This window comes from Apostichopus japonicus, chromosome 23 (assembly GCF_037975245.1).
Source record: "Apostichopus japonicus isolate 1M-3 chromosome 23, ASM3797524v1, whole genome shotgun sequence".
Lineage (NCBI taxonomy): Eukaryota > Metazoa > Echinodermata > Holothuroidea > Aspidochirotida > Stichopodidae > Apostichopus > Apostichopus japonicus.
This window is the reverse complement of record NC_092583.1, coordinates 17,344,837-17,372,103: the sequence shown is the minus strand read 5'-3', so window position 1 is coordinate 17,372,103 and position 27,267 is coordinate 17,344,837. Positions and strand designations below refer to the sequence as shown.

The following is a 27,267-nucleotide window of genomic DNA, read 5'->3' as shown; positions in this document are numbered from 1 at the left end:
GGTTTCAGTTGTTCAGATGTTAAGAGGTTGATTACAAACCACTAATTTGCTTAATTGCAGTTATTACCCATAATTAGAATATTTGTCTAATTGTTTGAATGTGTACGGCCCATTATTTCCTGTAAATCTATCATACTAATATCATAATTACAGTATTGAATGTATTGATCATCAGTCATGATATTGTTACCTCTGTTTCCCCCAAATATGCTAGACAATCAAATAATTTCCAGCATTTTCCTTTTCCTTTTATTCGACGGTCCCCCTCAAAATATCCTTTCTTCATGGGTCATTGAACGGACTCACTATTTACCCTGTAACCACAGTAATGTCATTATAATATGACCGGCGACTACCCCCCCCCCACACCACCCCACTACCAAAACATCAACCCTTCCCATCCGTCTCCCTTTCAGCCCTTTCTGTCATCAATGATAAAACTTCTCCGAAGATTATTGGTTTTCTCCGAGTCATTTGCAAACATCTGCCTCATTCAAGAGGTCAGCTGGGTCAGAGTTGTGGATGCTCGAATCTTCTTGTATTTGCTGCCTTACTTGCAAGAAAATTAATTGAAATTTTACCATAGTAATTAACGAACATATTGTAATGGCGGTATATTTCTCTTTGTTTTAATATTACCATGCCGTGTGTTAGCTGCACGTTGGCTTCATCTCATGCATATGCATTTAGCTTTTAAGGCGTGTGTTAGCTACACGTTGGCTTCATCTCATGCATATGCATTTAGCTTTGAAGATGAATTACGGTGTCTTTCATCCGGGAAGACTTTACATCTTCTTCCAATGTCATGTTTTCATCTTTCTTCATCGCTTTTGAGGGACGTATTAGGAAAACTGTTTTTATTCCCTTCATCGCCAAACACCCCTTCATCGCCAAAACCACGTCGCTCTACGACCATAGCTTCATATTGCAAGCGTCTGATGTAGCGGAACTGGTTCTCTCCAACGAAGCCGCAGGGTCCTTTTCAGCATATGAATATTTTCGTGCGTCATTGTAAGCTTTCCTTATAAGCATCTGTTTACTGTTCGTTGGTATTGACATTCCATGCATTGGACCACGCAGCACCACTTAAAGGTACACATACACCGCTCTCTGACATCCTCTTCCTCGGATGTGTACCCTCTATTACAACACATTAAGTCACATCCGTCCATACCCAGCGATGTATTGTTACAGATTCTACCAACGGTACCGACAGTACCGTACCTCGTATTCCGTTCACAGAAATCGGGCGAATCGTCGAAGTATACCAGATCTCTTGAACCAGGCATTTTGTGGCTCGGATTAGCAGGTTCGAAAAAGTCTGATGGATTTTGTCTTCCTCGTCTGGATGGACTTCCATTGTTGCTATATAGTACCTTGGATGCTCCATCGAACCGGTCCTTGAGTATCGCTCCTACGGCACGGAACGATGGTAGACGCATCCAACAGGTTTGTACTGTACAACTACCGGACATGCCATGGCATTTACACTCTTGTCTCATCTCGCCAAGAATTGTCTGATGGAAAGAAAAGACAAGATATGATAACATTGGAAAAATTGTTTTTATTTTAGTGATTGAATAATTCTGGAAGTTACTACTAATAGTATATATTCCATTCGACAACAAGGCATGGTTTAACAAATGGACACCCTAGTCTTCACAAAGATATGTATGTAGATCCACCTGCAAGCAAGAACTCGCGAAGAAGCCTCATTGGCTTATCAAAGCCACAAGCTGACCGAAGTCAGTCTCTTACGTTCATATTTAACGTCCATGATTTATGAATTGTCAATTGTCAAATACTCTGTAACTGGACGACATACATTAATCTCGAACCGAGGACCTTGGCACCGGCGTTAACCACTGAGCTAACACTCCACGATGCTAACACTATGCTCCACAAGGCTAACACACGATGCTAACACTGAGCTAACACTCCAAGATGAAATGAATGAACTTAATCTAAGCATCTTGAGCATTTTCTGGGGAAGTTTCTTGATTGAATACTTCTAGAAATTCTTACAATGTGATACGTTTCTTTACCAGAGGATAATAAGGCGTATGAAAGAACAGTACAGACTGATGTAGTTCAACCCTTGGTTTATGAAAGGGGAATTTAATCCAAGCGGCTTATAAATATTCATCAGTCGGTATATATGTGGTTTCCGGTCATTTTGAGGTTATTGTGTGATGAGTGCCTCAACTCTGTTACTGCTACCTACATCACAGATTTTGAACCCACAAGTTGGTTTAACGATGACGTTTTGTGACACTCTGAGGCCGGTGAGTCAAGTTAGCGGCTATATTGACCTTTGAAAACTGACTGAGCTGATGAGAAGTTACGATCCGCGCAGCTTATTGTTGGAAGTATAGGACATAGGAAGATGGATAGTTCTCATGTAAAGTATCTCCAACACCATTATGGCGAATTACTTCTAAAACTTCCTGCAAAGATAGGAGTTGGGGCCATAATTATCACATTGTTTTTGGAGAAGGATTACATCCATTTGTTATAAGTACATGTGATAAGAATACCGAAGTAATAACACCTGATTTTGTTTGATATGTTTTAAGATTAAAATCAAGCAGTATAATATAATGTTCTTATAGGTTCAAAGTTTGATTGAACTATGCTAGACGGGCACACTAATTAAATATCTCGGGCACCCTAGTTACCATCTCGCTCGCCCAAGATATCTCGCTCACAGATAATGGGACAAGTGAGTATAATGTTAGGATGTGGGGGAAATGTTGACGAAAATCTCGTCTTCTGTTAACAAGGTACTTCTGAGTAACCGGTAGGTTCAATGTCAGAAACACCTGCAAGACAAGACAAAATCCACTATAGTTGGGACGATTATGAGGCGTATGTGAGTCAATTCAGAAATGATATAGGCCTGTGCTACCCTAATCTGCGGTGGGGGCTATTGAGGCTTAGGCAGTTGTTGGTTGGTTTAGAATTATCTGGGGCGATGGGTCAGTAGCACAGGAAGCTATAAAGGCCTACTGTAGCCTAGCATAACCTTAAATCACTGACCATTAATCGATGGGGTACTTAGGTCAACGAAAACAAGTCTTTAAATTCATAATTACGGTCCACTTAGAGGCACAACTTTAAGAAGGGTCATAAAAATGTCCCCTAAAGAACAAGGTATAGCTGAAGTTTGGTTGAGAAAGATATTTTCATGGAATCGGTTCCTCAAAGGATAGTATCGGTTTATCCTATTGTTCTCCTGTGTGGTAATCTGGTTTGCGAGTTATTGTGTTTTAAATTGTATGAGCAAAGACCCAACTTGTGGCAATTTTTACGATTGTGGATAATCGAAAGAACTGTTTATTTGAAGACAAATTAGTGGAGATTCCGAGGTTGCAGTTAGAATGTGTCTTTGTTCGTCTCTGACTTTTTTGAGTTCGGCGTTTTCTTTGATGTTCATCCTCTGTTGGATAATGTTAAAGGCTACCTTTAGGCTTTCATGTTCGATAAAGAATTGAACGTTAATAACCTGTGATCATATTGTATTCTAATGCTACCGGAATAGGAACAGTCCGCAAGGTATTTCGACATAGTATTCTTAGTATAATTATACTTTACAATCGTTACTGTTGTCGTTATACCTTTGTTATCAGAGAGTTTCTACTAGCTATACTAGCAACTCCTTTCTCTATACTTATGGTCACATCCGATTATGGTACTCACTGTCGAGCGACTTGAGATGAATTTAGTCAAACTACTTTGTGGGAAGTAAAACAACAATTAGACTACTTATATCAATTATGTAGCCTCTATATGTGTCTGAAAAAGTTATTGGGTTTACTTAAACATATGCTATGGATCTGTTTAATCTAACTGATTTATATCAGTGGTCCTATGGAACATATTTTCTGCTTTCAGATCACGTACGTAACTATATATAGTTACGGCTGAGACGGAGGATGTATTGTGGAGGGGGACGGTGGAGGGGGAAGGGGTGGGTGGAGGGGGCGATTAGTATTTGTTGACAGGTATCTAATAACGCGACTTAAGTGGAACATTCCAAACTAGTGAGGGGGGGGGGAGAGCCGACCCCTGGTCACCCCGCCCCTTCCAGTGCAACTCTCATCCGACTGGGAATATGCAAATAGGCTACTTATATTGTTACGTCTGTTGTGAAAGTGCTGTCATAGACCTACGGTAAAATTTTGCCATTTAGTTAGAACCGTAAGTGACCAGATTTTGGAGGTATCTTAAACATCTAGTCTGACGAAAATGGTAAAGGATTTGCAGTACATTTTTGTTCATGTTTGTTCATTTTGCGTGGTGGTACCCGTTACCATGGAAACACACCATGTTCAGTCTAACCTGGCAACCGGTCAAACTTACCCGTCTTCCAGCTTCATTGTTATGAATATTCATGAGGTTCCTGGAATCTTTCCCTCTCTCTCCTGAATCCACAAATTTCCTTGCGAACCTGTGGCCGTAGACGGCGTTGTCGCTGCATCCGCCCCACTCCCAGTCATCTCCGCTGGGTCCTTTATTACGATCGGCGCATGAACATGTACTAATGGACCCTTCACTGCAGGCCCGGGCCACTGAATGAGTAACAGCTGCCGTTGTTATGGCGTAGATAAATGCCGTCTCTCGAAATCCTAGAAGAAAAAAAATGTTCGTCTTATGATAAAAATTAAATAAAGTATAGAATGGACGTTTCCATTTTACTTTCAATTGACATGTTGGGGATTGATTTCTCTGAGGTCACATTGGGCAGGCTGTCTTAAAATTAAAATATGAAAATAAAAGCAAATGAAGTCAGAGAGGCCATTGTTTTACTGATGATGGAGAAGGTGTTCCTATATCAAGAATTTATCAAATAAGATTGAAATTGAGAAAAGAAACTACGTGAAATGATTATCTTATATAAGAAACCTATGTGTAGAAGTTGCAATCAGTCACTTACTATCACTTCACAACAATTATACCAGCCATCCTGATCTTTCCTCACTCTGACGTCATACATAATTAGCATATTATAAACGATACATATCAATTCCTCCGAGCGATATATGACTGAAATTTAAAATCTATATGGTCTATCTAATTAATAGATTATAACATGAAACGGGGACCGCAAATGTCATATGTAGGTCAGTTATTGGTAGGATGACACGAAGGGTGTATATGTGAATAATTAATAAGACCGAGCAGACACGTGACTTTATACAGAAAGGGCAAACCATCTTCTTAATCTAATACTTGAAGAAAGTTAAGGACGTGTAGATATGTAGGTGACGAAGCTGAAAATTGAACCGTCAAAATGGATGAATGTTTCAAAGGAGATTGTCGGCAAACAAAGACCAAATTGAAACACCCGGTGAGAACGTCTTCTCCACTAATGTTTTTGTATCTTTGAGAAACGGTTGTTACTTAGCAACCAAAACACAGGTGCAAACATCATCTTGGGTGGTTACCAAAAAAACAGTTGCAATAACCATCATTAAAAGTTTATCTCTGTTTTTGGAATCTTAAAGAAAAAAATTATATTACAGAAATACAGAAATTATTTCCTTTGGACAATTTCTTGTCTATTCCTTTATTAATTTATTTAGTATATTTATTTGTTTACATTTTTATATTTGTAACGACACCACTGCGACAATATTGATGACACTGCAAATATCAGGGTAAGTGCCAAAAACTGGTGAAGCACAAACATGAATATAGAGGTTAATTCAACAGCAAACATTCACTCCTGTATAACTAATTGAAGCTTATGAATTTAAAAAAGGAAATTGCAAAAATGCGTTTGTTTTTGTAGACAAAAATGGTGGTTTCATTAAAATTAAAAAATTAAAATAGTTGTGCGCGAGGGACGGAATTCGATTAAAATTACTTCACTATAGATTAGACAGGCTCCTTTTTTATATTCATGTTCATTCTTCAGGGCATAAATTTAGTAGGTAATAAACGTTCCAAAAATCTTTCTAAAACTTGGGGGAAATACAGGCTTGGTCAAAATTCCGTCCCTCGCGTTTTGATACATGCATGAGATGCTTCCCACTGTACAAATTCTGGAGTGAATTTGTGAATTTATCTAAAAGATTCCCATATTTGGATAAAACTCGATCAGAATAATTACATAATAACATCAACCCATTATTTAGCTCCCTACACTACGCGGTTTCTTAAATATGACCATCTGATCATTGGTTCAAAAGTCCCCTTTGCCTTAAATGTGTAAAATATGTGTTTGTCTGATTTTGTTGTCTCTGAATTCGAGAGATCATAATTATTCATATGTGCTTCATATTGCTAAATATTCAGAGTCAGACGTTAGATATCTAACACCCTTTAAGAAGCATGCTATTGGCAACTCAAATAGCTACTGTTGCCAAAATACAAAAGTGTTTTCAAATATCTGGGTGTCATTATGTACCACATCGATTGTGTATCACAAACATTGTACTTGGATACATGTCAATGGCTAAGGAATACTTAGTAAAGCCTATTCAAGGAATGATAGGTACACAAATTTGGGTCATGAATGTCAATTGAATATGTCACATTTCATATATCTTCTGTCAATGGGTAACCATGTGACCATTCCGTTTAAAGTTGATATTATACTGTCTCACCAATATCAACATTTTAACTTTCCTCCAGATAAGCATTTTTTCAATTTTGAATTTCATGTTACAGGAGCTGTAAATAGACTTAATATACAACTTATAATATGATCCTCATACTGTATAACCTTCTTGTTTTGTCAACAGGATTTTTCTCTTTTTCAAAGTACTGTACAATATAATTATCAATATAATAATTTCCATACAGCCTATACTAAGGTAGATACTCGTATTGTTGGCGATTACTTTCGTTACGCTGTGTCTAAATAAGGTCCTAATTTCCCCAAATATGGCAGAGGTATACTAAATGATGTGCAATTGGTCAGGTATATGACAATTGTTTTTAAGGGGAAGATTGAGGGTTAATCACTCATGAATATTATAATGTTGAAGGGACAGCAGCTCACCTACCACCACAAATACCCCCACCCCCTCCTCCCACCCCTCTACCTCCTCCCCACCTCATAGGAGGTAACCCTGAATGGTTGTGTGATTGTCACACAAGTAAAAATGTGCCTCAAATTTCGTCCCTCGCACAAACAATGGTTTTGTCTCTGACCAATAAAACGATGAAGTGACAAGCAGAACCTTCTATAACATTCCTATCAATATTCTTCTCAAACAAATACATGATAAAATACAACATTAATTAATATAAGTAAAACAAAGCTACCCTTTCGATATAGTGTATCCTATAAATTATAATCTGTTTTCTCTCATTCCGGTTAGTGTTAGGCTCTCATTTCTACCATTCTACCGATACCTTGCTTAATCGCTCAAGACCCATCATATGAACTTCGTTAAACTATGTGACCTCAGCTTAGCTATTGAATTAGTTCGTTAGAGTACTACAGACAGCTATAGCCAATTGCGCCATATTCAGTACATTTGTTGTGTGCGATAATCTCATTCAAAATCTGCCCACATATATCATTTGAATAATGTGATGCTCCTCTTTTCAAAAAAGACAATAAAATATTACCAAAAGTCGCCTTAGGACAACAAACCTGCGTTCATTGAAACGAAGGTTTTAAAAGCAAAGGAATAACAGAAAATTAGGCTGTCACGCCCTTTACATCAGCAATATGCATAATTAGCTAGTGTTTATTCATAAATAAAACAAGAATGAAGAAAAGACTTGTAAAACGGATTTTGATGGGAGTTGCAGCTATCTTCCAGAGTTCTAATGCCTATCAGAGTGATTAGGAAAATGTTATTAATAGGTGTCCGTAGACCATTAAAACTATGCACAATTACCTCAGAAATTACTAATACGTTACCAAAAAATAGTCAAAAGGGCTTTGTCCAAATATCGAAGCCATTTTCTAGCCAAATTTGTTTCTTTGCGCTAAACATATTTTAGAAATAGAATTCGAATTCTGTTCTTACCCGAGATCGTCGTCGGTGCGTTTATGCACCACTACGTTTTGAAAGCATTTCTATCTTCCGACAGACGATCAAATTATGACGTCACAATTTTTAGTTGCTTCGGGTACAAAATACTAACTAAAATGTGGGAAAGAGAGTCGAGAGGTCTATTGTAAAAGTCGCATCATTTGAACATAAACACTCTGCTTATAAAATCTAATATGATTCAGAATAGGGGGGGTCAAAATCTGATTAAAAAAAAACATTATTTTTTGGGGGGAAGGATGACTCATAAGATAAGTATTTCATTGAAATGATAACTCTATTATTTGGCTGACTTATATTATGTAATTATGACTGTGACTAATATGGGAAGAATTGTGCGATCAAGGTTGTTGTTATTATAAGATGTATTATGGTTACATATTAACGAGAGACAAGATAAAACAATAGATAGAACAAACCATTCCAGGGTTCTAGTAGTGGTCATATTACATTTGGTATGGCATACATATAATTTACTCCAAATATGGTTTTATTTGACATAAAACGTCACCACAAAAAAAAAAAAAAAAACATGTTTAATATTTCGCTCATTTCAAACAGTATCTACTTAACACAATGTCAACAGTGTAAGGCAGTAGTACAACATTCCTAAAGCCCAGATGACATTAAAAAAAAAATTCAACTGAAGAAGGAAAAATGAAACCTTCTAAGAATGAAACCTTAAAGAACACTGAGATTCTATATATCTGGTATTGAAATTGGACCACCCATTCGAGACGCTATACCACTTCCTGTAAATTATCCGTTACTGTTTCCATTTAAGAAAAACTTATGACTGTTTCACTCAAAATCGTTTCCTTAGGGTGACAGATCCCTGTCGTTGGTTTTCCAGCTGAAGACACGAATCTAGGAAATTTTTATTTACATTTGATATCACTCCAATTGTGTTAAGGAAGATAACAACATTGGTGTCAATCAAAGCATATTTTCCTTAAGGGAATTACTGCAACCTGATTTTTTTTATACCTAATTTAAGAACTTTTTCTGTACTTTCGGTTGTTAATTTGAAATGAACAAGTTTTGACAATATGTAAACAGTAAGCATTATGATATGGCCTACATGGGAATTGGCCAAGTATTCAAGGAAATGTGGGGAAATGGTCAGTTTTCATTTAACTTTTAAAGGTACGGGCTGTGTGCGTCCAAAGTTGAATAGTTACAATATGCGGAATTTGGGATATATAGAATAAGTAATTATGTACGTAATTAAGAACTCATGGACAGTCGTCCCCCTCTCAAACGATCCTGGTCAGATTCGCCCCCCCCCCGCCCCTCCCAGGCAAACAAATATACATAAAACCCAGTAAAACTAATAATTAAAACACAAATTCAATCGTAACTAATGCTACAGAATTGTCTCACGTTATATCAACATTTTTCCTGTCCACTCCAACTCCTCCGCCCAACAAAATAAAATCGCTTCTTTAACTGTAAATGTCTTTTCATGACTTTATTTTTCTGTCCATGTTCTTTATATGAAGTTACGCGCCTTGCCCCCTCCCCATCGGGAAGAGAGGGGCTAAAGGGCGCATTAAATTCAATTTTACCCTGGCCCTATTTCGGTTGTGAATGTCTGTGTACACCGATATTTCCCACTATCAATTTTCTATCTATGTAAGGTTTGGCTTATATTTTTCCATTTACAATTTCGTCACGAACGAGTGTCGTCTCTTTAAATTCTGCAAAACTTGTTTCAATCTGGAGGGGGGGGGGGGGAGTGAATGAGGCACAGAAAAAGATCTGTATTTTGTCGTTTTAAGTTGACACATTGCTTAAACCATCTCCTTTTACACCCTTGGCGCTTCGGTGAGCATATTCCATGACTTAAATTGAACTCTCCATATGTGGGAACTACCAACTATGTCCATCATCAAAATACAACGATGTTAAATAGAAGCGTGTTTTTCTGTAGGCTACTTGTCGACATATTTTGAAATGGTTTAATTTCCGTTAAAAGTTTGAGTCATTGAAGATCAAATTATCGTGATCTATTACTTCAAATGACAGCAAATAGCTGGATAACTCCCAAGACTCATGAAAAGTAAAAAAGTTCAGGATATTTCGTCGCCAATGATGGCATCTCTCAACTCTAGTAATATTTGTGAAAGTATTCACAGTTTTTGAAAATAACAATGTGGAGTTGACACATACACATGTATGGGTATACGGAGACCTTAAGTCTATAATACAGTAATGTACCCGTGTAGTATTAACGAAATACCTATGTTATGTTTGCTTGACGAGAGAAAGTAGGGGATTAACGACAATGCGGGGTCAAAGGTCACATAAGGGGATAGGGGTTTATATCATTCAACAAAGTGAATTCTCATTTTCATAATATACTTAATGATGAGTTAAACCTTCAAAAAGGGGACCAGTGACGTAATCCCGATGTCCAGTCTGTCTCACGGCGGCCCTGACCTCAAACATTAAGTGCATATAGGCCTATGATCATGGCACTTGTAGTGTTGTTATGGTATCTAAAAAGCTACTACTTAAAAAGTCCTGTGTTGTTTTTTTGTCAAAATAATTGCATAAGATAGCAAATTAAAATACGACAAATAGACAGTTTCGGGTCGGGTTTCGGATCGAGTTTCGGGTCAGAGTCGGGTCAGAGTCGGGTCAGAGTTGTCATTATCACCATCTGATGCAGCTTATAGGAAACATTTATTGTAAGTCTGAAGGACAAGAATAATATATAAGGTCATGGCAGTTAGGAGTGACAAGACTTCCTGGGTGAATCTTTGGGAAGTAATTATGTAAATTAATTAATGACTTCACTGTTTGCTTGGAAATTTCATCAAATTGAACCTTATACCCGCCTAGATCATGATAGGACGTTAACAGACACGTGTAATGGTTAAGTATTGAGGGCGGGCGACAGTACTGTATGAAACCCTCCAATTACAAAGCTAACATGTAATACCTTTAAATGTTATTAAACACGAAAATAAATCACAGTAGTTATAAGTTTATCTTTTAATGACGTCATGGTTAATATACATCTCAAGTGGTAATTTCATCACGTTCTGATATTATGTTGTATGTACCCTATCAGTAACACTTATTGTAATTTATTCAATATCTGACGTCGAATAAATGGATCGTATTTATTGTGAATTATATAGGTTAATGATACTTATTTTATTACGAATTAATGGTTATACGCTCCATCTTTCACACTGTGACACTGCACGGGGACACTACACTGTGACACTATACCGCGTGACACCGGCAATATGAAACTGCACTGTGACACTACACTGTGGCATCGCAATATCGCAATTCACTGTAAGCCTTGCGCTGTGACAGTGTACTATGATAGTATACACTGATACTGCACTGTGACGATGCACTGTGATACTGCAATGTGACACTATACTGTGACACTAAACTGTGACACATCACTGTGACGCCGTCGCAGAAATGTGTTACTGTTACATTCAACAAGGAATGAAGTATAGTTCTGCATAAGTATGACGTAATGAGCGTACCTTACTATCAACGGCTCTGTGGTTCAGCTGATAGCAGCGCCGCGGCGACAGTAAGTGTTTCGTTCTTAATTGTTGTCGCTGATCTCTTCGACGTCGTTGTTTGCTGCCGTAATCGACGTCGTCTTCGTCGCTGATGTTGCTGTTACAATTACTTTTACAATCAATGTTGTTTATTATTACGTCGTCGTCATTGTCTCCGTTGCAATGTTATTGTTGTTGTTATTACTGTTGTTATTGTTACTGTTGCTATTGTTACTGTTACTGTTGCTGTTATTGTAATTACCGTTCTCATTGATCGTCGTCGTTCTTATTGTAATCTGGACAATCGTTTTTCTCAATTATTGTTGTCACAGTTACTCGAACAGTACAATAATACAATCATTATTGTTGTTATACTGTTTTGATTTCAACAGCACTGCTGTTGCTGTCGTCGCCGTCATTATCGCGGCAGACGACGTCGCTATTGTCTGAATTTGAGATACATAATTAAAGTCGACGTCGCCTTTGTTTCTGCAATTTCGTTTTTTCGTACAATGATTACTGTTTACTTGATATACAAAGTGCAGAATGAGAGATTAATGGCCATCTCTGCAGTATTTGAAATATGCAGCACAAGATGTAACCAGCTGATTCCCCCCCCCCCCCCCTTCTCTTTGCTTAAACATTAGCATAGGTTTTACGTCATATATTTAACCAAGCCACGTGATTACTATGCAGACATTCGTCGAAGTTACGACAATTTGAAGGTGTCTGCACATACAAGAAAATCTACACAAAAAAAGCTTCGAAAATAATACATTTTTGTTGATATAAGTCTGCACGTAAATCGAATAAGTATATTACAAAGAGTTCGTAGACACAGCAGGTCGCTACATTCCCGGTTTTCTTTGATATGTATGTGTGGTCGACACAAACATTGAGAGTTTATGAAGATCGGCAGATGAACCACCACCTATCTAGCCTAAATTAAGACCCCGAAATTCTAGGGAGAACACAGCTGGGGGAAAATTTAAGTCAATTTATATTCTTGTACATCTGTTAAACCTTATTTATAAAGTAACTGTTACAACTCGCAAAGTGATATCGACCAGGATTTTTTTTTTATGACTTTTCCTACCACGTTTAGAAGTTGTGTATATAAACGTCATGTTATTTCATGTTCAACAAACTCAACAAGGTTTCCTATATTTTGTGACGTTGGTGGTCTGAGGTATCGTGTGTAATTGCTTGTTTAAATCTCGTTTATCCTAATAACTTTTTTTTCCTTTTTTTTGTACTGGTTTATGAATTTGTTCAGTTTTACTCCCGTAAAAAAAGGTCTTTGATAGCAGTGTTCTCAGTTATAAATACGTGATTATATCATTGATTTTGACGCCATCGAAATGAAAAGAAAGTCTTAAAATTAGAGGAGAAATCATCTTACTTGGATTTAGTTTCAAAGTCATGTTAAGATGAATTTAAAGTGAAGAACAAAGAGGGTACGACCTGTTTGAGGATTGGACACCATAGGGTACAATACGGTAACTATCTTTAAAACTCCCATCACCTAGCAACTATTTGTGTCAACTAATAATACCTGCGTGTGAGGTATTTTTCTGATACGTCTGAACAAGCAACACATTTTGTGACGTCATTTTTTATTTCATTTTATGTATGAGATAAAGCAATGGGTGTCGTAATTTTAATTCCTGTGTTTCGGGCATAAATAATTTACATCGAAGTGCAGGCTATGTATCTATATATATCAATATATATATTATATATAGTCTACAGATTAATTCCATGTTACGTCAATTAAGTTTTACATAAAACATATTAATAATTAATATTTACATAAATCACATTTTTAAATAAATTGCATGACCATCTGCCTTTAATTAGTTTGCAATATTTAAAAGAACAAAGAATATATTTTTTACTAGAGCTGGATTTGAACTATAGTTAACTCAAGCTTGCAAGTCCTATACAATCTAAGCTATTCAGTCCTTAGTTGGTAGTGATCCCTAAGTAACCATTTCTTTGCTATGGGTGCCAGTGAGAAGCCACAGTACCCTGTATATCAAATTAACTAGGGAGTCATACCCAAGTTTCTTTTGATATAAACCAGGGGGGAGGGGCAGTGGATTTCAAGAAAACTTGGAAATGATAGGCTAAATAGGACACTAGGCCATTGATGTCCCATTAACCTACATTTTTCTCCTCCAGAGAGCCAGTGAATAGTATTAACATATTTGGGGGTACCGCACTCAGCACGTGTAGCACCGTCCAGCCATTGTATCGGATTTATAAATAGGCCATGTAATCAAATAAGTTCATCATATTGGTATGCTATACCTATGACGTCATACTAGTCGATATCTCGACCTCACATAATCATTTAGCTTTCGGAGACGAACTAGTTAACTGTATCAGTTTACGTAAGACATATGTGTATCCTTCCTATGTTGTCCAACATCTAGAATAAAATCAGCATTGATGATGTGATGTCTTTTTTAGTCCCAAAATTAAAATAAACCTTTCCGGAGTCCGTTTCCGTACGGAACGTTGGCTATATAGCCTTAGTTCAATATACTTGTGACGTAAACACTATGTGAATAAATTATATCAGTGTTACTATTAACTTTAAAAAAACATAACATATTTGTATCAAACATCTTTCGTCAAACTGCACGGTTATGATTAACCGAATTCTTCTTGGCCCAATATATCGACGTGTTTTATCGCATTTGTATAGCTAACCATGCTCGTACAGCAGTAATACATACTTGCCGTGAGTCCGTTACTCACTCGTAAAGCAATTGAAAAGTAGAAACTATAATTTAACATTAGGTTCTCATGCCTAGGGTCCGATACTCGGACTTATACCAAGGAAATGATGTACTTCCACTCCTACTCATGTTATTGTACTCCTACTGCAAGTCTGTAGCAACAAACATAACACTCTTATCAACATCAACATGGTGAGTCTTGTCGTGTTTGTTACCAGTTTTGTTGATACCATAGATACAAACATCAACATATGTTACATTGTCATCAACATCAACATGGTGAGTCTTGCCGTGTTTATTCGTGTGTTTTGTAGATACAATATATCCATACGTCCGATATGTGTAGCATTTGTCATCAATATCAACATAGTGAGTCTTGTCGTGTTTGTTCACGCGTTTTGTAGATACCATATATCCATTCATCAACATTGAGTAACATTGTAATCAACATCAACATGATAAGTTTTGCCTGACATTTCACTCCATATATACCTGACTGAATTCATATTGAAGTATATATACAACAAGTGACGTAGTACTGGTGTATACTTGAGTCCCCTAAACAAGCCGGGTTTTCAGTTCAACGCAGTTCTGCAGTATCAAGAAATGGAAAGCAACTCGTATGCCTAGTATGTTGATACCGGCGGATAACGCCTCAAGCATCTTTAGCAGCGGATTCTCGACGGGATTAGAACGAAAGATCAACCCCTTGTTGCTTGGTCTCATATGGAGTCTGATAGTTTTATCTCTAAGACTGCATAGTGGGTGTAAATTGTATTTGTCGGGAAGAGATGTTTACTGCAACAATTGCCATTGTCTGCGGTTAAAGTCGCACTGTTCGCGTCAAGCTATTTTCGACATCCGTCAAGGATCCCATGCACAATGACATGGGGTTGAGTAGGGGTAAGGGTGAGGCCATTAGACCGGCAGGGATTTGGTAACTTATACTTAATGTTAATTTTATACTTATGTATTCTGGCTACATTTGTGTAATTTAGGGCTTTCGTTACAAAGGGGAGGTTTTCTTTGCAAAATATTCTTATAAATAAGACAAGACAATGTTTTATGACTGAAAGAATAGAATGTCTGTATGTCATTTTTACATCACCACGTATAACGGCTGGTGGTATGAGACTATAACTCCCGACTTATAACCGTTAACAAGGTGAAAATCGGTAAGACCTTCTGTACAATCAGGGTCTTTGAGAATTATTTTCTATGTCAATGTCGCTAATAGAGTTATGCATCGCATCGACTATTTAAAGTTGAAAATCGAAAAAGAAAATTACTGAATCAGTATGGCATTCTGACAAAGTTCACCAAGTTTCACAATTTCATAACAAAAATTAAAATGAAATGACAAGTCAATCATGAATAAAGGCGCAAAAAAAAAAACATCAAAGAGAAAGCAACTTAATTTCCGCGACGAGTTATTTTCTAATCATTACAGGCCTACTTGTGAGTTAATTGCGTGTTGTGGTCCAATTCGTTGATAACCAACGGAAGAAGAAGCGGGCAATAAACTATATCCGCCAAGAACGGAAAGGCCGAGAGTGCTATATGAAACATTAATGTTAATTATGTTAGCCCCCTGGCTCGAAAAAAGGCCCCATTCAAATCACTTGCATATATTCTTACCTACTGTTGACAATTTAATAGACTTATCTTCATCTACACACGATTAAATTCGCCTTGAATGTCAAACAGTATTATGCGGTCACTGGATCACGAGCCCGGATTTTAACATATTTTCCTTTAAATTGACTTCATTTTACATTTCCATCAAATCTGTGTCTATTTCTCCTTTCTGTTAATATTGACTCAAAGTACAAAGTGGATGAAAATGGCCGCCCTTTACTAAAGCGAAAGTGATTAAACAAGAAGATAGGGACTCTCTGGTCTCTTCTTAACTCTATGTTCAGAATACCCAGTTGAACGACCTTTTCTCATATCATTCATTACGTTGTTGTATATGTATCGTATGCATGATGTTACGATTCAATCAATTCAGCTTTTACTTTACTTTTTCTGACTGGAAATGATACCAAGAACTTGGTATCAAAAAGTGAAGTTATAATTTTTTTCCCTCGACTGACTTTGGGCATTACCCTTCAATGGAAGAGCCTGAAGAAGAAGTATTTTAATAAAGTAGAGAGTGTGGCTCTGGAGTCGTTTAAATGGACTGCCATGCAGGGAGGGGTGGGGTAAGAAAACGTTTCGACGACAAATGGTGTATTCTGATGCATTTCTTTACTATAATTATAGGTTTAGGTCTATCAGCAAGGTTGTGCATATAAATATTTGAATTTCCGTGTGAGGTTGAAGGAGGCATACACATGGAAGAGCGGTGTAATTATCCCCTGACTGAACGTCAAACCCTCCGACTGAACCATTGCACACGACCGACGATGGTAGGTGTCCTACCTCACCCCCCATATTTATCCAAATGTTTAACGTTTCCACAAACAAACAAAAAAAGCTATCTGACGTATTTCAATAATAAGGGCGTCAGCTTTTCCTTCACCAAAGTAATCGTTTCACCATATTGTTTCATCGACAAGCTGTATTAAAGACAACTATGGTGACGTCATTCATAGTAATTATTGCTTTTTCCTGCTCCCAAAATAAAATCTTCACATATATGTCGAGATTGTTAGTCATTCAAAAGGATATATACATGTATTTCAGATATAATGTAACGGTTTAACTATAGTTCACTCACCTTTCAGTAATATTTTGCCGAATAGACTCGTCTGTCCAGTCGTTTTGGTGCTAGTTGGACAGTCCCACCGTCTAAGTCGGAACTGGTATCTACATTCAGTGACCGCCAGCGTCACGGCAGCTGCGACCGCTTGTAAGGAGCCAGGATTGGTTTTAACGGTTTTCCTTTGCGATTTATTTAATAATTTTAATCTGTTTAAACTAGACGGATCAGAGGTTCCATCTATGCCTGCGGTGTCGGTAACTTCGTTCGTTTCTTGAGGCGGGATCGCCACGCTCCTGTAAAAGTTGAAAAAAATATGACAAAATTAGAGGTGAACTCACATATACGTCATCATTTTTGAAAAAAAAACAAACAATAGTTAGATGATTAAAAAAAGTTAGCCATGTTTTCTTAATGTGTGTATACCACAGAAAGTATTGTATACCTCACGGATTTTTGTTTTGTTTTAATCAAAGACGCACACAAACACAAACATTATTTCTAACTACCATATTCTTATCCATGTTTTGTAATAGAGTATTTTGCTACAAGCCTCTTAAGTCTCTAAATGACACTTTATGTACATCTATATTCTTACAATATGTATACAATATAGGCCTAATTATTATTGTTCGTTGACAAAAAGACTATGGTATATCTATATCTAGCTACTTATTAGCTTTATTCAAAATAAATGAATGAACAAGATATTTCTTTTTCATTAACTTATTTAGACATTCTAATTCATTAACAACAGATTTATTAGTATAAACTTATAATGTTTAAAGTGTTAGGCTATATTATGCCACATTCTGCAGTGAATCAACACCCAGTAACGGTTCGTTTATAAATCATACTGACACAAATAAAAGTTTCACTCAGGTCAAATGGTCGCAAGTAGCATTAAAATTGGCTAACTTATCGATTATTGTGTCTATGTTATAACGTTACCACATTATCCGCTATAAGTTCTCGAACTACAAAATTTCCATTGCCTGCTTCGAAAATCAATCACGGTAATGTAGAGACAATGAATATTAACTGTATTCTAATTAAGTCTAGACGCAAGTTTAATTGTCTAATTCATCCCCGACGGAATGTAACAGACACGACCCCCCCCCCCCACCTACTGCACCACATCCCGTTACCCGAATGACGATGGTATTGGGGCTTCCCTGTCCTACTCCCCCCCCCCCCAATTTACGCACGCCACTGGAATGGGGTATTTATCTTTTCAATCGGATTTCATTGTAATACCAATAATACCCAGTACTGGTTTTGCGAAAGTAATGACTAAAACCTTTGACAGGTCTTATAGTATCCTTATTATGTATATGCCTCCTCTTCTTCATCTTATTATATACGATTTGATTGACATATCATGACACTTGTGCAATGTGGATTTTAAGTAACCTCTTTCGCTTTTTGCAATTCATCTATTTTATTTTCTAACTTTCCATCACCGACAAATTTGATTTTGCTTGACAAGATAATACCGTTAAAATCCGAATAAAATTAAGTGATTGATTCTTTAAGCCAAGGTTTTAATTGAGAGACACTGGTCAAAGTATATTGTTTATACAACAAAGGCTCTGTTCTTACGAGACAGCTGTGATACAGACGTGTATTAAAGTCTTAAAATCATCTAATTGAAGGAAGAATTAATAGAATAATTGGACGATTTAAAAGTATTCAGTTCGATATTCTTTGCAAGTATCAATCGATGGACAAAAAAATTAATCAGTTTTTTGTTACCAATGTCATTGAGCATGCGTATACACAATGACTAAGCTGTCACAAAGTCAAACGTTTTTGTGCGAAGTAAAGAAATAAAAGATAAGAAATAAGATAAAAAGTAAGAAAGAAAGGATTGTGTCTAGTGATTGACACCAAGGTTAGTCCCAATGCGCACTGACCCTATCAAGGAATTACAGATTGCATTTACTGTTATAGGGCACTGTTTAGAAGAGTAGTGGGACTATATAGGTCCGTCCTCGAAATGCATAATAATACATACAATACAATATATAATAATATATATAATGATATATAATACTATAGTATTATATATTATAATTTATATAATAATATATAATACTATAATCATATATATTCGCCGATGATCGTTGAATGGTAGAATGACAAATTATACTAATTTATTCAAATCAGTCCACTTGTTTTGGAATTGTGATTTGAAGCACAGTTTGCAGCTCATTATAGACTGGATATACCATTAAGATAGCAGATACCCGTCTTTTGTAGAAATGTTATTAAATAATGTATTACTTAAACATCACAGAGACGAGAATGGCCAAACATATTTTTTAATTCGTATTTATGCGTATTTATGTTCTCATATTAATGGCAATACATAGAAAATAGTTTTCGTTTATTTAAATTGATAAACCCAAAATAAATATCTACGCTATTTTATGTGTGGAGATTGTTTTATGTATGTGTTACTTTCGTCGTTTCCATAACGTTACGTATACACAGTCACGACAGGTGAAACCGGTGTGATGTCAAAAGTTACGGTTATGTCACAACTTATGATACTCAGTCCCAATCGGCGGCCCTTGAACCTTCAACTTTTAATATTAAAATGGAGGAGATCAGTGTGAATAAATCAGTTTAATAATGTCCAATACAATATGATATTTTACATCTCAAAACTTAAGTGTTTACAAGCGGTATATATTTAAGCTCCCCCCCCCCTCCCCTCACCCGTGAAGAAATAATAAGTGACGATATAGCGGGTGTGACTTTCGTCACAACGTCCTTCCATTGTTTACAATATAAATGACTTCAGTATTTGCTGTTGTGACGTCAAAACGACACAGGATAACACTTCAAAGGGAAACGTAATACGTGTTACAAAATTCAATTTGCTTTTCATCTGGGAACAGCAGTTTCGCCAGTCCGTGATTTTAGGATAACCTCCTATTTCCCGTCTAATAATTGGGTCATTCTGTGACGTCATTTCTACGCAATGACGTCACGCACGTCATAACCTCACTGAAGCCGCAACAATTTTAATCTACATGTTACTTCACATGAAAACTTTGGTAAAACTAGAATCAAACTCACAGCGTTTCCTTTACTAACATTTAAAGTTTCATACACCGTACCGATATCGAACAGTTTTAGTTTTAGCTATTTTTTCTTCTTTTTGGTTACTGTTAGCTAGTTTTGTGTCGTTGGGCGAACGTTAGATATGGCAGTTGAACATCTCTGGAATAAGATGTTACACGAAGCATAATACCATGGTAACCGTGATCACATGACCAGAGCATAGGCTATTATTTAGAGGATCAGGACAGAGAATTAATCAGCTACGTAATGTTGACGTCACACGTTTAGTTTATCGCTCTCATGTTCTTTTTTCAGTTAGCGGTTAATGTTAAATTGATAGAATCCTGCGAGGTATATTAGCAAACATTTCCTAACCCCACCCCCGTCGGCCCTCCCCTTCCCCCTCCCCCATCTGTCTTTCTGATTGATTGATCAGAATCTATTAGTAGTTAGAACATCGCAGTATGTTAACTCAACCGTCATGAATTCATATAGCACATGGGGTGGGTGATGAAGGTAAACAACGCGGTCTGTTAATACCAAACTTCATGAATTCATGTAGCACATGGGGTAATGAAGGTAAAACATCGCGGTCTGTTAAATCAACCGTCATGAATTCATATAGCACTTGATGCACAGAACATGATGTCCCTCGCAACGTTATTCATTGGACTACAGGTTGGACAGTGTTTGTACTTTCTTAACGACGCCCTGTCAATATGTCAAACATATTCCAGTTGATTTGACTTTTCTCTTTCTTCTTCTTCAAAAGACAAAATGGCAAGACGAAAATGGGAACCCCGGCATGCACCTATCTAACGCTGGGTCAAAGGTCAGGCCATTTCTTTCTTATTTAATATTGCTCGCAATTGTACATCGATACAGTTTTGGTAAGATACACCAACGCGACCAACCACCGCATCTTGAGTACAAATCAGTCTTTCAAAATGCCAAATATTTGTTTCTCCAATTTTAAGATGTTCTGTCCCTTAAGGGCCGCCCGTAGGGTACCTCGGTGGTCCTCTCAATGGGAACTTATCTTACGGTACCTCCACTGTGTCTTTTATCCACTTTAATTTACTTAAAAGAGCAAATATGAAAGAAGTACAAAACAATTTTCAACAACAAAGCGTGTCAGGTTTAAAATGGAACCTGGCAGTCAAACCGAGGCTTTCGGATATCCGGAATATATAGGTATCTAGTGAACAGCGGAGTTGTAGTACTAGTACAACAGTACAAGTACAATTCCCAATGGTATGAGTATCAGGCAGACTTTCAGTACAATTATACAACAGTATGAGTACGAGAACAATCTTCACATTTCGCAACACTTTCTTAACTAATTGAGCGAAACAATATGCTAATTAAGTCTCTCTTAATTTACCACGGTTGTGCATGATTAATTATCCATGCAATAAGGATGTGCAAGGATTTTATGCATATCGACTTACATGTTGCAGCAGGCTTTTTTAATAGTAGCGTTATAACTGAATATTCATACAGCCTGGTTAAATAAATATTCATACATTTATAAAGATTTATATAGGCTTAGCCACACCTAGATATGTAAGTTTATAAGGTTGATAATATCAATGTAGTTGAATATGCATGTGCAGATTAAGAAAGTATTTTCAAAATGTCAAAATACCAGTATTCTTGGAGGGCGTTAGATTAAAAAGTTTCATTTTACATAATTTATGTTTTATGCAAATTATTGTCAGGCAACTAACATCAAATTTATCAAATGGAATTTCCAGTATCATTTTGAGTACACCCTCAGTGTTTATCCCTCGTGATCTGTATATGGTTTCATGTATGATATGGTTTCAATGACAAAATTAAGATGACTACGCCCATTTCCACATACAGGGAAGGGAATAAATGAATAAAATCGGTGATAAAAAAGGTCCTAAATAAAAGGCGGTTTGTTCCATTTCCCTTCTATTATATGTATCAGGACTATAACCCAGAAAACTATAAACTGATACTGATTTATTATTATTATTTTACATAAAAACTTGATGTTTATTTATCACTGTTATATAAATTCTCCATCAGCCTATGTACGCATTTCTTGTAAAATTTATGTTCAACTGTTGACACCTTTTACAAATACTCGTGCTTGGAAAATTCTAAATGAATTAATGAAGAGGTTGACTTGGTGTTTTTTATTCTCCTAAGAGTGAAACAAAATATCACAATATAAACCCAAGAAACTTTCACAACATGATGTGAACATGAAAAATATTTTGAGAACTGTTGTACTATGATGTAATAACTAGCAAATATGAATAAATTATAAAGAAATGATTTATTCCAGTAGTTATTCCTTTTCTTTCTGCTAGAAGTAAACAATATTATTATGTCATATTTATTATCATGACTGGTGTTTATGTAAGCCTATGAACCAAGACCACACTCATCGCCTAGTCCTATGGAACTATTGCATAATCACAAAATGAATATTTACAAAGTTATATGAATATTTAAACAGTTCAAACTTCGAAAAGGAAATGCATTTCCATGAACAATATATTGTATTTCCTTCGCATAATAATATCCTTCAAAAATTGGAAGTAGAATATTGGGTGAATAAAATTCATCAATATGGGAATCAGGTCACTGGTGACTTATATAATAACTAATATTGGAAGATACATGTTACTTCATCTGTACGTAACATAATTAGATGTTATTGAATGTACAAGATTGGCATAATATATAAGACGAAGTGTTTAGTATTAATCCCATAAGCAGATCGATTCAGATTAATTTTATGAGATAAATGTTTAAATATTGAATTTCATATCATATTATATGGCGTTACAGTATACGTGGTTAGGTTCCCTATAGTGAATCCACAATGACTATATGTGACACGTTATTAATTTGATTAGCTTTTTATTTTAGACAGGCTACACAGAAACGAGTGATTGGTAAATTTTAATATTGAGAATAATATTTTCATTAGACCGTTATAAATTCTGAGCTTGAAGGCCCTTTTCACTTATTGCAATTGGATTGACTTTTAAGCCAAAGTTAATAGAGTAAAAAAATATATTTATCATAAATTTTTAACCTGACTGACCGATAACGCTCTCACAATTTCTAGAAAATCTTTTTATAAATAACTTGTGTAAATGTTCAAAAAAACATACTAACCCAATTTTTTAGTTTAAAATTTGATTCTTCTATAGTTTTAGGATGTTCACGATGTCGGACAATTTTGTCAAATTTTGAAATAGCTTGGCAAAACAAAACTTACTTTTATATGAAACTCTTGACATGTAAATTAGGAAATAAACTATATGTATTAGTATAACACATATTTTTTTTTTTTAAACCAACACTAATGGTAATAATTAATATTGTATTTAATATACGATGACAAAATATTTCAAACAACTTTTCGCGTATTTTTTTGTCAACATTCCGTCCGTAGTCAATTTCCCTTTTCTTTCCTTTCATCCCATGTAAGAAGTAACATTGCAAGTTGAATTTTCACAGGTAAAGACTATATTATTTCATTATTGCAAACGTATCCTGTGCTATATAGTTAAAATTAATAAAGTACGTAGGGTACATCTTAGAGGTACCTAAATCAAAGTCAAGCCAAATAGTGACTTTAAATCGATTGGTTCAGTTTATAATACAGGCTCGCTCTCCCGCACTCCAAAGACTTCCAGCTATACTGTAGTCAGTATTCACAGCAAGAATTGACACAGCTTATAGCCTTAATTATTTGCGGTTTCAAAATGCATTTGCACAAGTAAACACAGAATACAGAACACTCGTTACACATTCAGTGTTTGTAATACCAACTGAACCATTGTACACTTTATTCGTGTCGTTACGAACCGGTAAGTTTACAGTTTATTTCACGTATATAAATCAACACAAATACGCGGTGATAATAGAACTGCCCGACTAAATGAATGTTTGAATATTTATGTTGATGTATCAATAAAATTCGTGTAAGAACCTAGAAAAGAACTTGACGGAATTATCTTCTATTTTCAACACTTACAAAAGAGCAAATAGTGGTAATTCTACATATAAAAAAAAAGAAAGAAATATATTAAGGTTATATGCGGCCGCGTGTGTAAACATAGCCCTTCCTTATATTGTTACAAATACTGGTGAATTTATTTCATTCGCTTATACCGGCCACTCTAATATAGTACAGTATTTCAATCTTCATGACGTCATACTGTGCGTGTCAAACCCATCAGCGGTCAAAATGCTGATAGGTTCCAGAATTAAATATTTGCAAATCTTTAAGGCCTATCAAAGACATATTACTCTGTTCTTGAACAGACCGATTATTTAGTTTCGTGTGGAGTATGTTTCAAGTGTATTGAGAGGGTGTCAGTAGTGGTCAATCGTTGGTGCTAGCGAGTCAACGTTACACGTCATAGTCCTATTTACACTCGTGTTTCGATATTTTACCCCCTCCCTCCTCCAAAAATAAATAATAATGATAAAAAATTACAGAAGAAATACTTAACAGTTTTTACAAAGTAACGGAAAACAATAGACATATTCGTCGTGATATATTTTCCAGTTACAGAAAATATCACAATAATAGTTAAAACAAAAACAGCTACCTTTGAAATTTTAATATCGATATTTTGCGTTTATAATAAATACATATTTTGTTGATATTGTTGCGGGCATACTTGGCTATTTGGTGTTCCCTTTGCTCGGTGAGGGTCTTACTAGCCTATGGTAGCGTATACAGACTTACTGGCCTATTATCTATGTTGTAAAAGTACAAGAAACGTTTAGCTTCTGGAAGTTAAGGGGAAACCCCTTTCTCCTACAAAGAAGAAAATATTAGAACACTGAAGGGTTTTTGCCCCCTTCGAAGTAAGTTAAGCTTCATTATATATTTCTTAAAAGCATAAGATCAAAGTGTTGAAGTGTTTCTCGCTGACAGCCGGTCCACTACCACCCGATGACTGTCAACAAACTCTTAGGCAATATTTAGATACGTAAACATTTCTCGATTTAAAGTTGTGCAAAGGAAACACAAACACACATCACTTACCACCATTTACTGTTGGCTGCAGCCGTAGTTTTCCTTGCGAGTAAACTAGCGCACGGTAGTAAGAAAACACAAAACATCCACTCCAATTTCATGTTAACCTGTTTATAGGCAACTCAGCTTCCAGTAAAATAATTTCTGTCTTTCCTTTTTCCTTGCTATCTTAGATGTTTATTTTTCGGAGTCAGTCTTATTCTTAATTCCCTGACGTGTATCGATGCCTTTAAGGGATTGATATATCCGTTCATGAGAAGACGAAAAGAATTTAAATGTAACTTGTAAGAAATTATTCCAAAATATTTGAAATGTTGGTACAAGGTTTGCTCCCTTCGGTGAAAATAAAGAATGTCATGAAATATTTTCGCCTGAAGAATCTGAACTTTTTTTGAGTTTTGTCACGAAGAGGTTCTCCGTTGAACACTGCCAAACTTTTCACTTCATTTAAAAGATTAAAAAATGGCAAACTGCGCTCCGCAATATGATAAACTAGCACTATTTTTTTTTTGCTTGTTCTTTCTCTAACCATATATGCAATCAACTGCTTCCAAATATTTCTTCTTTTATTACGCAAGTTTTGATATGTAAAATTTGATCCTCTAATAAATCGAAATATAAAACCAAAACTGACACCGAAATGCAAAAAAAATATAGATAATATGTCTGCAAAATATTTTCCTGATGTTACTTGTTCAAAGTACCATTTTCCCCACAAAGAAATTAAGAACAAAGCTTCTATTGTTTTAATATGAATAGACTCCTCTTCTGCCACCGGAACAATGCCTCGTGTGAAAATAGCATTTGACCCGTTGTTATAAACGCCTCACGTAACGAGCTACTTTGGTGGGTGTAGAGCCCTCTGAGGAACCGAGTGTCGACAAAGTCCCAGGGGGCCTGAAAAGCGTACAACCGCTTACAATTCAATAACTTAATGGTTCCACAAGATGCGGCTTGCTATCTGAACAACTTTACTCTTCTAAAATGTTTTAAGTAATTTCGTTATCAATCCGGCGAGGTTGAAATTGCTCCGGTCAACCTCTCATTTTGGGTGATTCTCTCCCAAATCAGTTTTGTCAGAATAAAAATGATGTTAATAGCTCCTTCTGGATGTGCAGGCTCAAGTAATATACATTTAACTGATGCATGAATTGGCGCAGCGCAAACTTTTTGGAAGCAAATTTATCCAGCTTTCTTCGATAAACGGTACGTCTGTAATAAACGTCACTACCTTTCGGTGTCTTCTTTTGAAGTTGACTTCCTGACCACATATCGTTTACCACTCTTAAGGATTTAGGGGGCTGTTAATACCAACTACTAAAGAAAAAATATATCAGTAACAATGGAAGTGTTAACAAAAGAGCAACTCCTCCACGGATGGGCTGTTTAGCTTGTACAGTGTCACTTACCCAGTGGATATATGAATTCACAGCAGTATAGGGACAAAGAAAAACGTCCGGCCCCTTCTTATGACCGTATAACTAAATCAATTGTTACCAAAGAATTGTTAAAGAGTGAAAAAAGAATAAATAACGATAAAAAAAACAAAGGAAAAAACAACTCCGATTTATAGTGATTGGGTTGTAGTCTATGTACCCACACAACCAGATGTACGAGTGGAAAATCTATTCTTCCTGTACAATATTTGAACAGGAATTTCACTATTTCACTAAACGCGATGCGTGGGTATTTTAATGATCATATATGTCTGTTTAAGAAAGGGAAATATGTTATAAAGTTATGTAATATCCCTATGCGTGTACATTTCATACAATTCATCCCTATTGACAGTTTCCATATTGTGTCGTACACATTTAAGGTTCGTTTTGTGGTATAATTCTCACTTCCTTGCTGACTGGTTATGACAACAACACCAAAAGGATAGAATTATATTAGGATGAGTGTTTCTCGTACAGAAAACCATCAGTATCCCCTGAGACTTGGGCATAAACTTGGCTGCCGTGGCAGGTTCAAACCAGAAGTGATATTGCAACTCCCGGTATTGCATTACAACATAAAACAGACTACTTGCAAGCATTCGTTTGTCATTAAAATGCTTCATTTTCAAAATTATTGAGTCTCACGGAAAGAATCATAGACGGGAATTGTTTACAATATTTCGCTAACTGTTACCCATATCCCTTCCCCTAAA

General features: G+C 36.1%; 2 protein-coding genes across 2 annotated transcripts in view; one reads left to right on the top strand and one right to left on the bottom strand.

Annotated features, from left to right (window-relative positions):
- The window catches only part of LOC139965014 (AP-4 complex subunit beta-1-like), a 50,416-nt gene that overhangs the window by 5,049 nt on the left and 18,100 nt on the right, over nucleotides 1–27,267 (top strand). Inside the window, exon 2 of the mRNA XM_071967166.1 lies at nucleotides 20,847–20,906. Within this exon, the coding sequence (XP_071823267.1) occupies nucleotides 20,866–20,906 (41 nt within the window). The 5' untranslated portion in view covers nucleotides 20,847–20,865. The remainder of the gene's footprint in view (nucleotides 1–20,846; nucleotides 20,907–27,267) is intronic.
- On the bottom strand, nucleotides 881–26,623 carry LOC139965016 (protein Wnt-1-like). The gene is made up of 4 exons (XM_071967170.1): nucleotides 25,125–26,623; nucleotides 17,021–17,298; nucleotides 4,363–4,628; nucleotides 881–1,517 (listed from the first exon to the last, which is right to left on the bottom strand). Exons 1-4 carry the CDS (start codon nucleotides 25,214–25,216, stop codon nucleotides 1,023–1,025), a joined length of 1,131 nt encoding a protein of 376 aa, XP_071823271.1. The 5' UTR covers nucleotides 25,217–26,623; the 3' UTR covers nucleotides 881–1,022.

What these genes read in the sequence shown, in the direction of transcription:
- LOC139965016 (XM_071967170.1), bottom strand. Translation starts at nt 25,216, where the DNA reads ATGAAATTGGAGTGGATGTTTTGTGTTTTCTTACTACCGTGCGCTAGT. An exon ending in GCAGCCAACAGTAAATGGTG is followed by an intron (nt 17,299 to 25,124) that starts GTAAGTGATGTG and finishes CAACTTTTACAG; the next exon opens with GAGCGTGGCGATCCCGCCTC. An exon ending in CGGCAAAATATTACTGAAAG is followed by an intron (nt 4,629 to 17,020) that starts GTGAGTGAACTA and finishes TTTTTCTTCTAG; the next exon opens with GATTTCGAGAGACGGCATTT.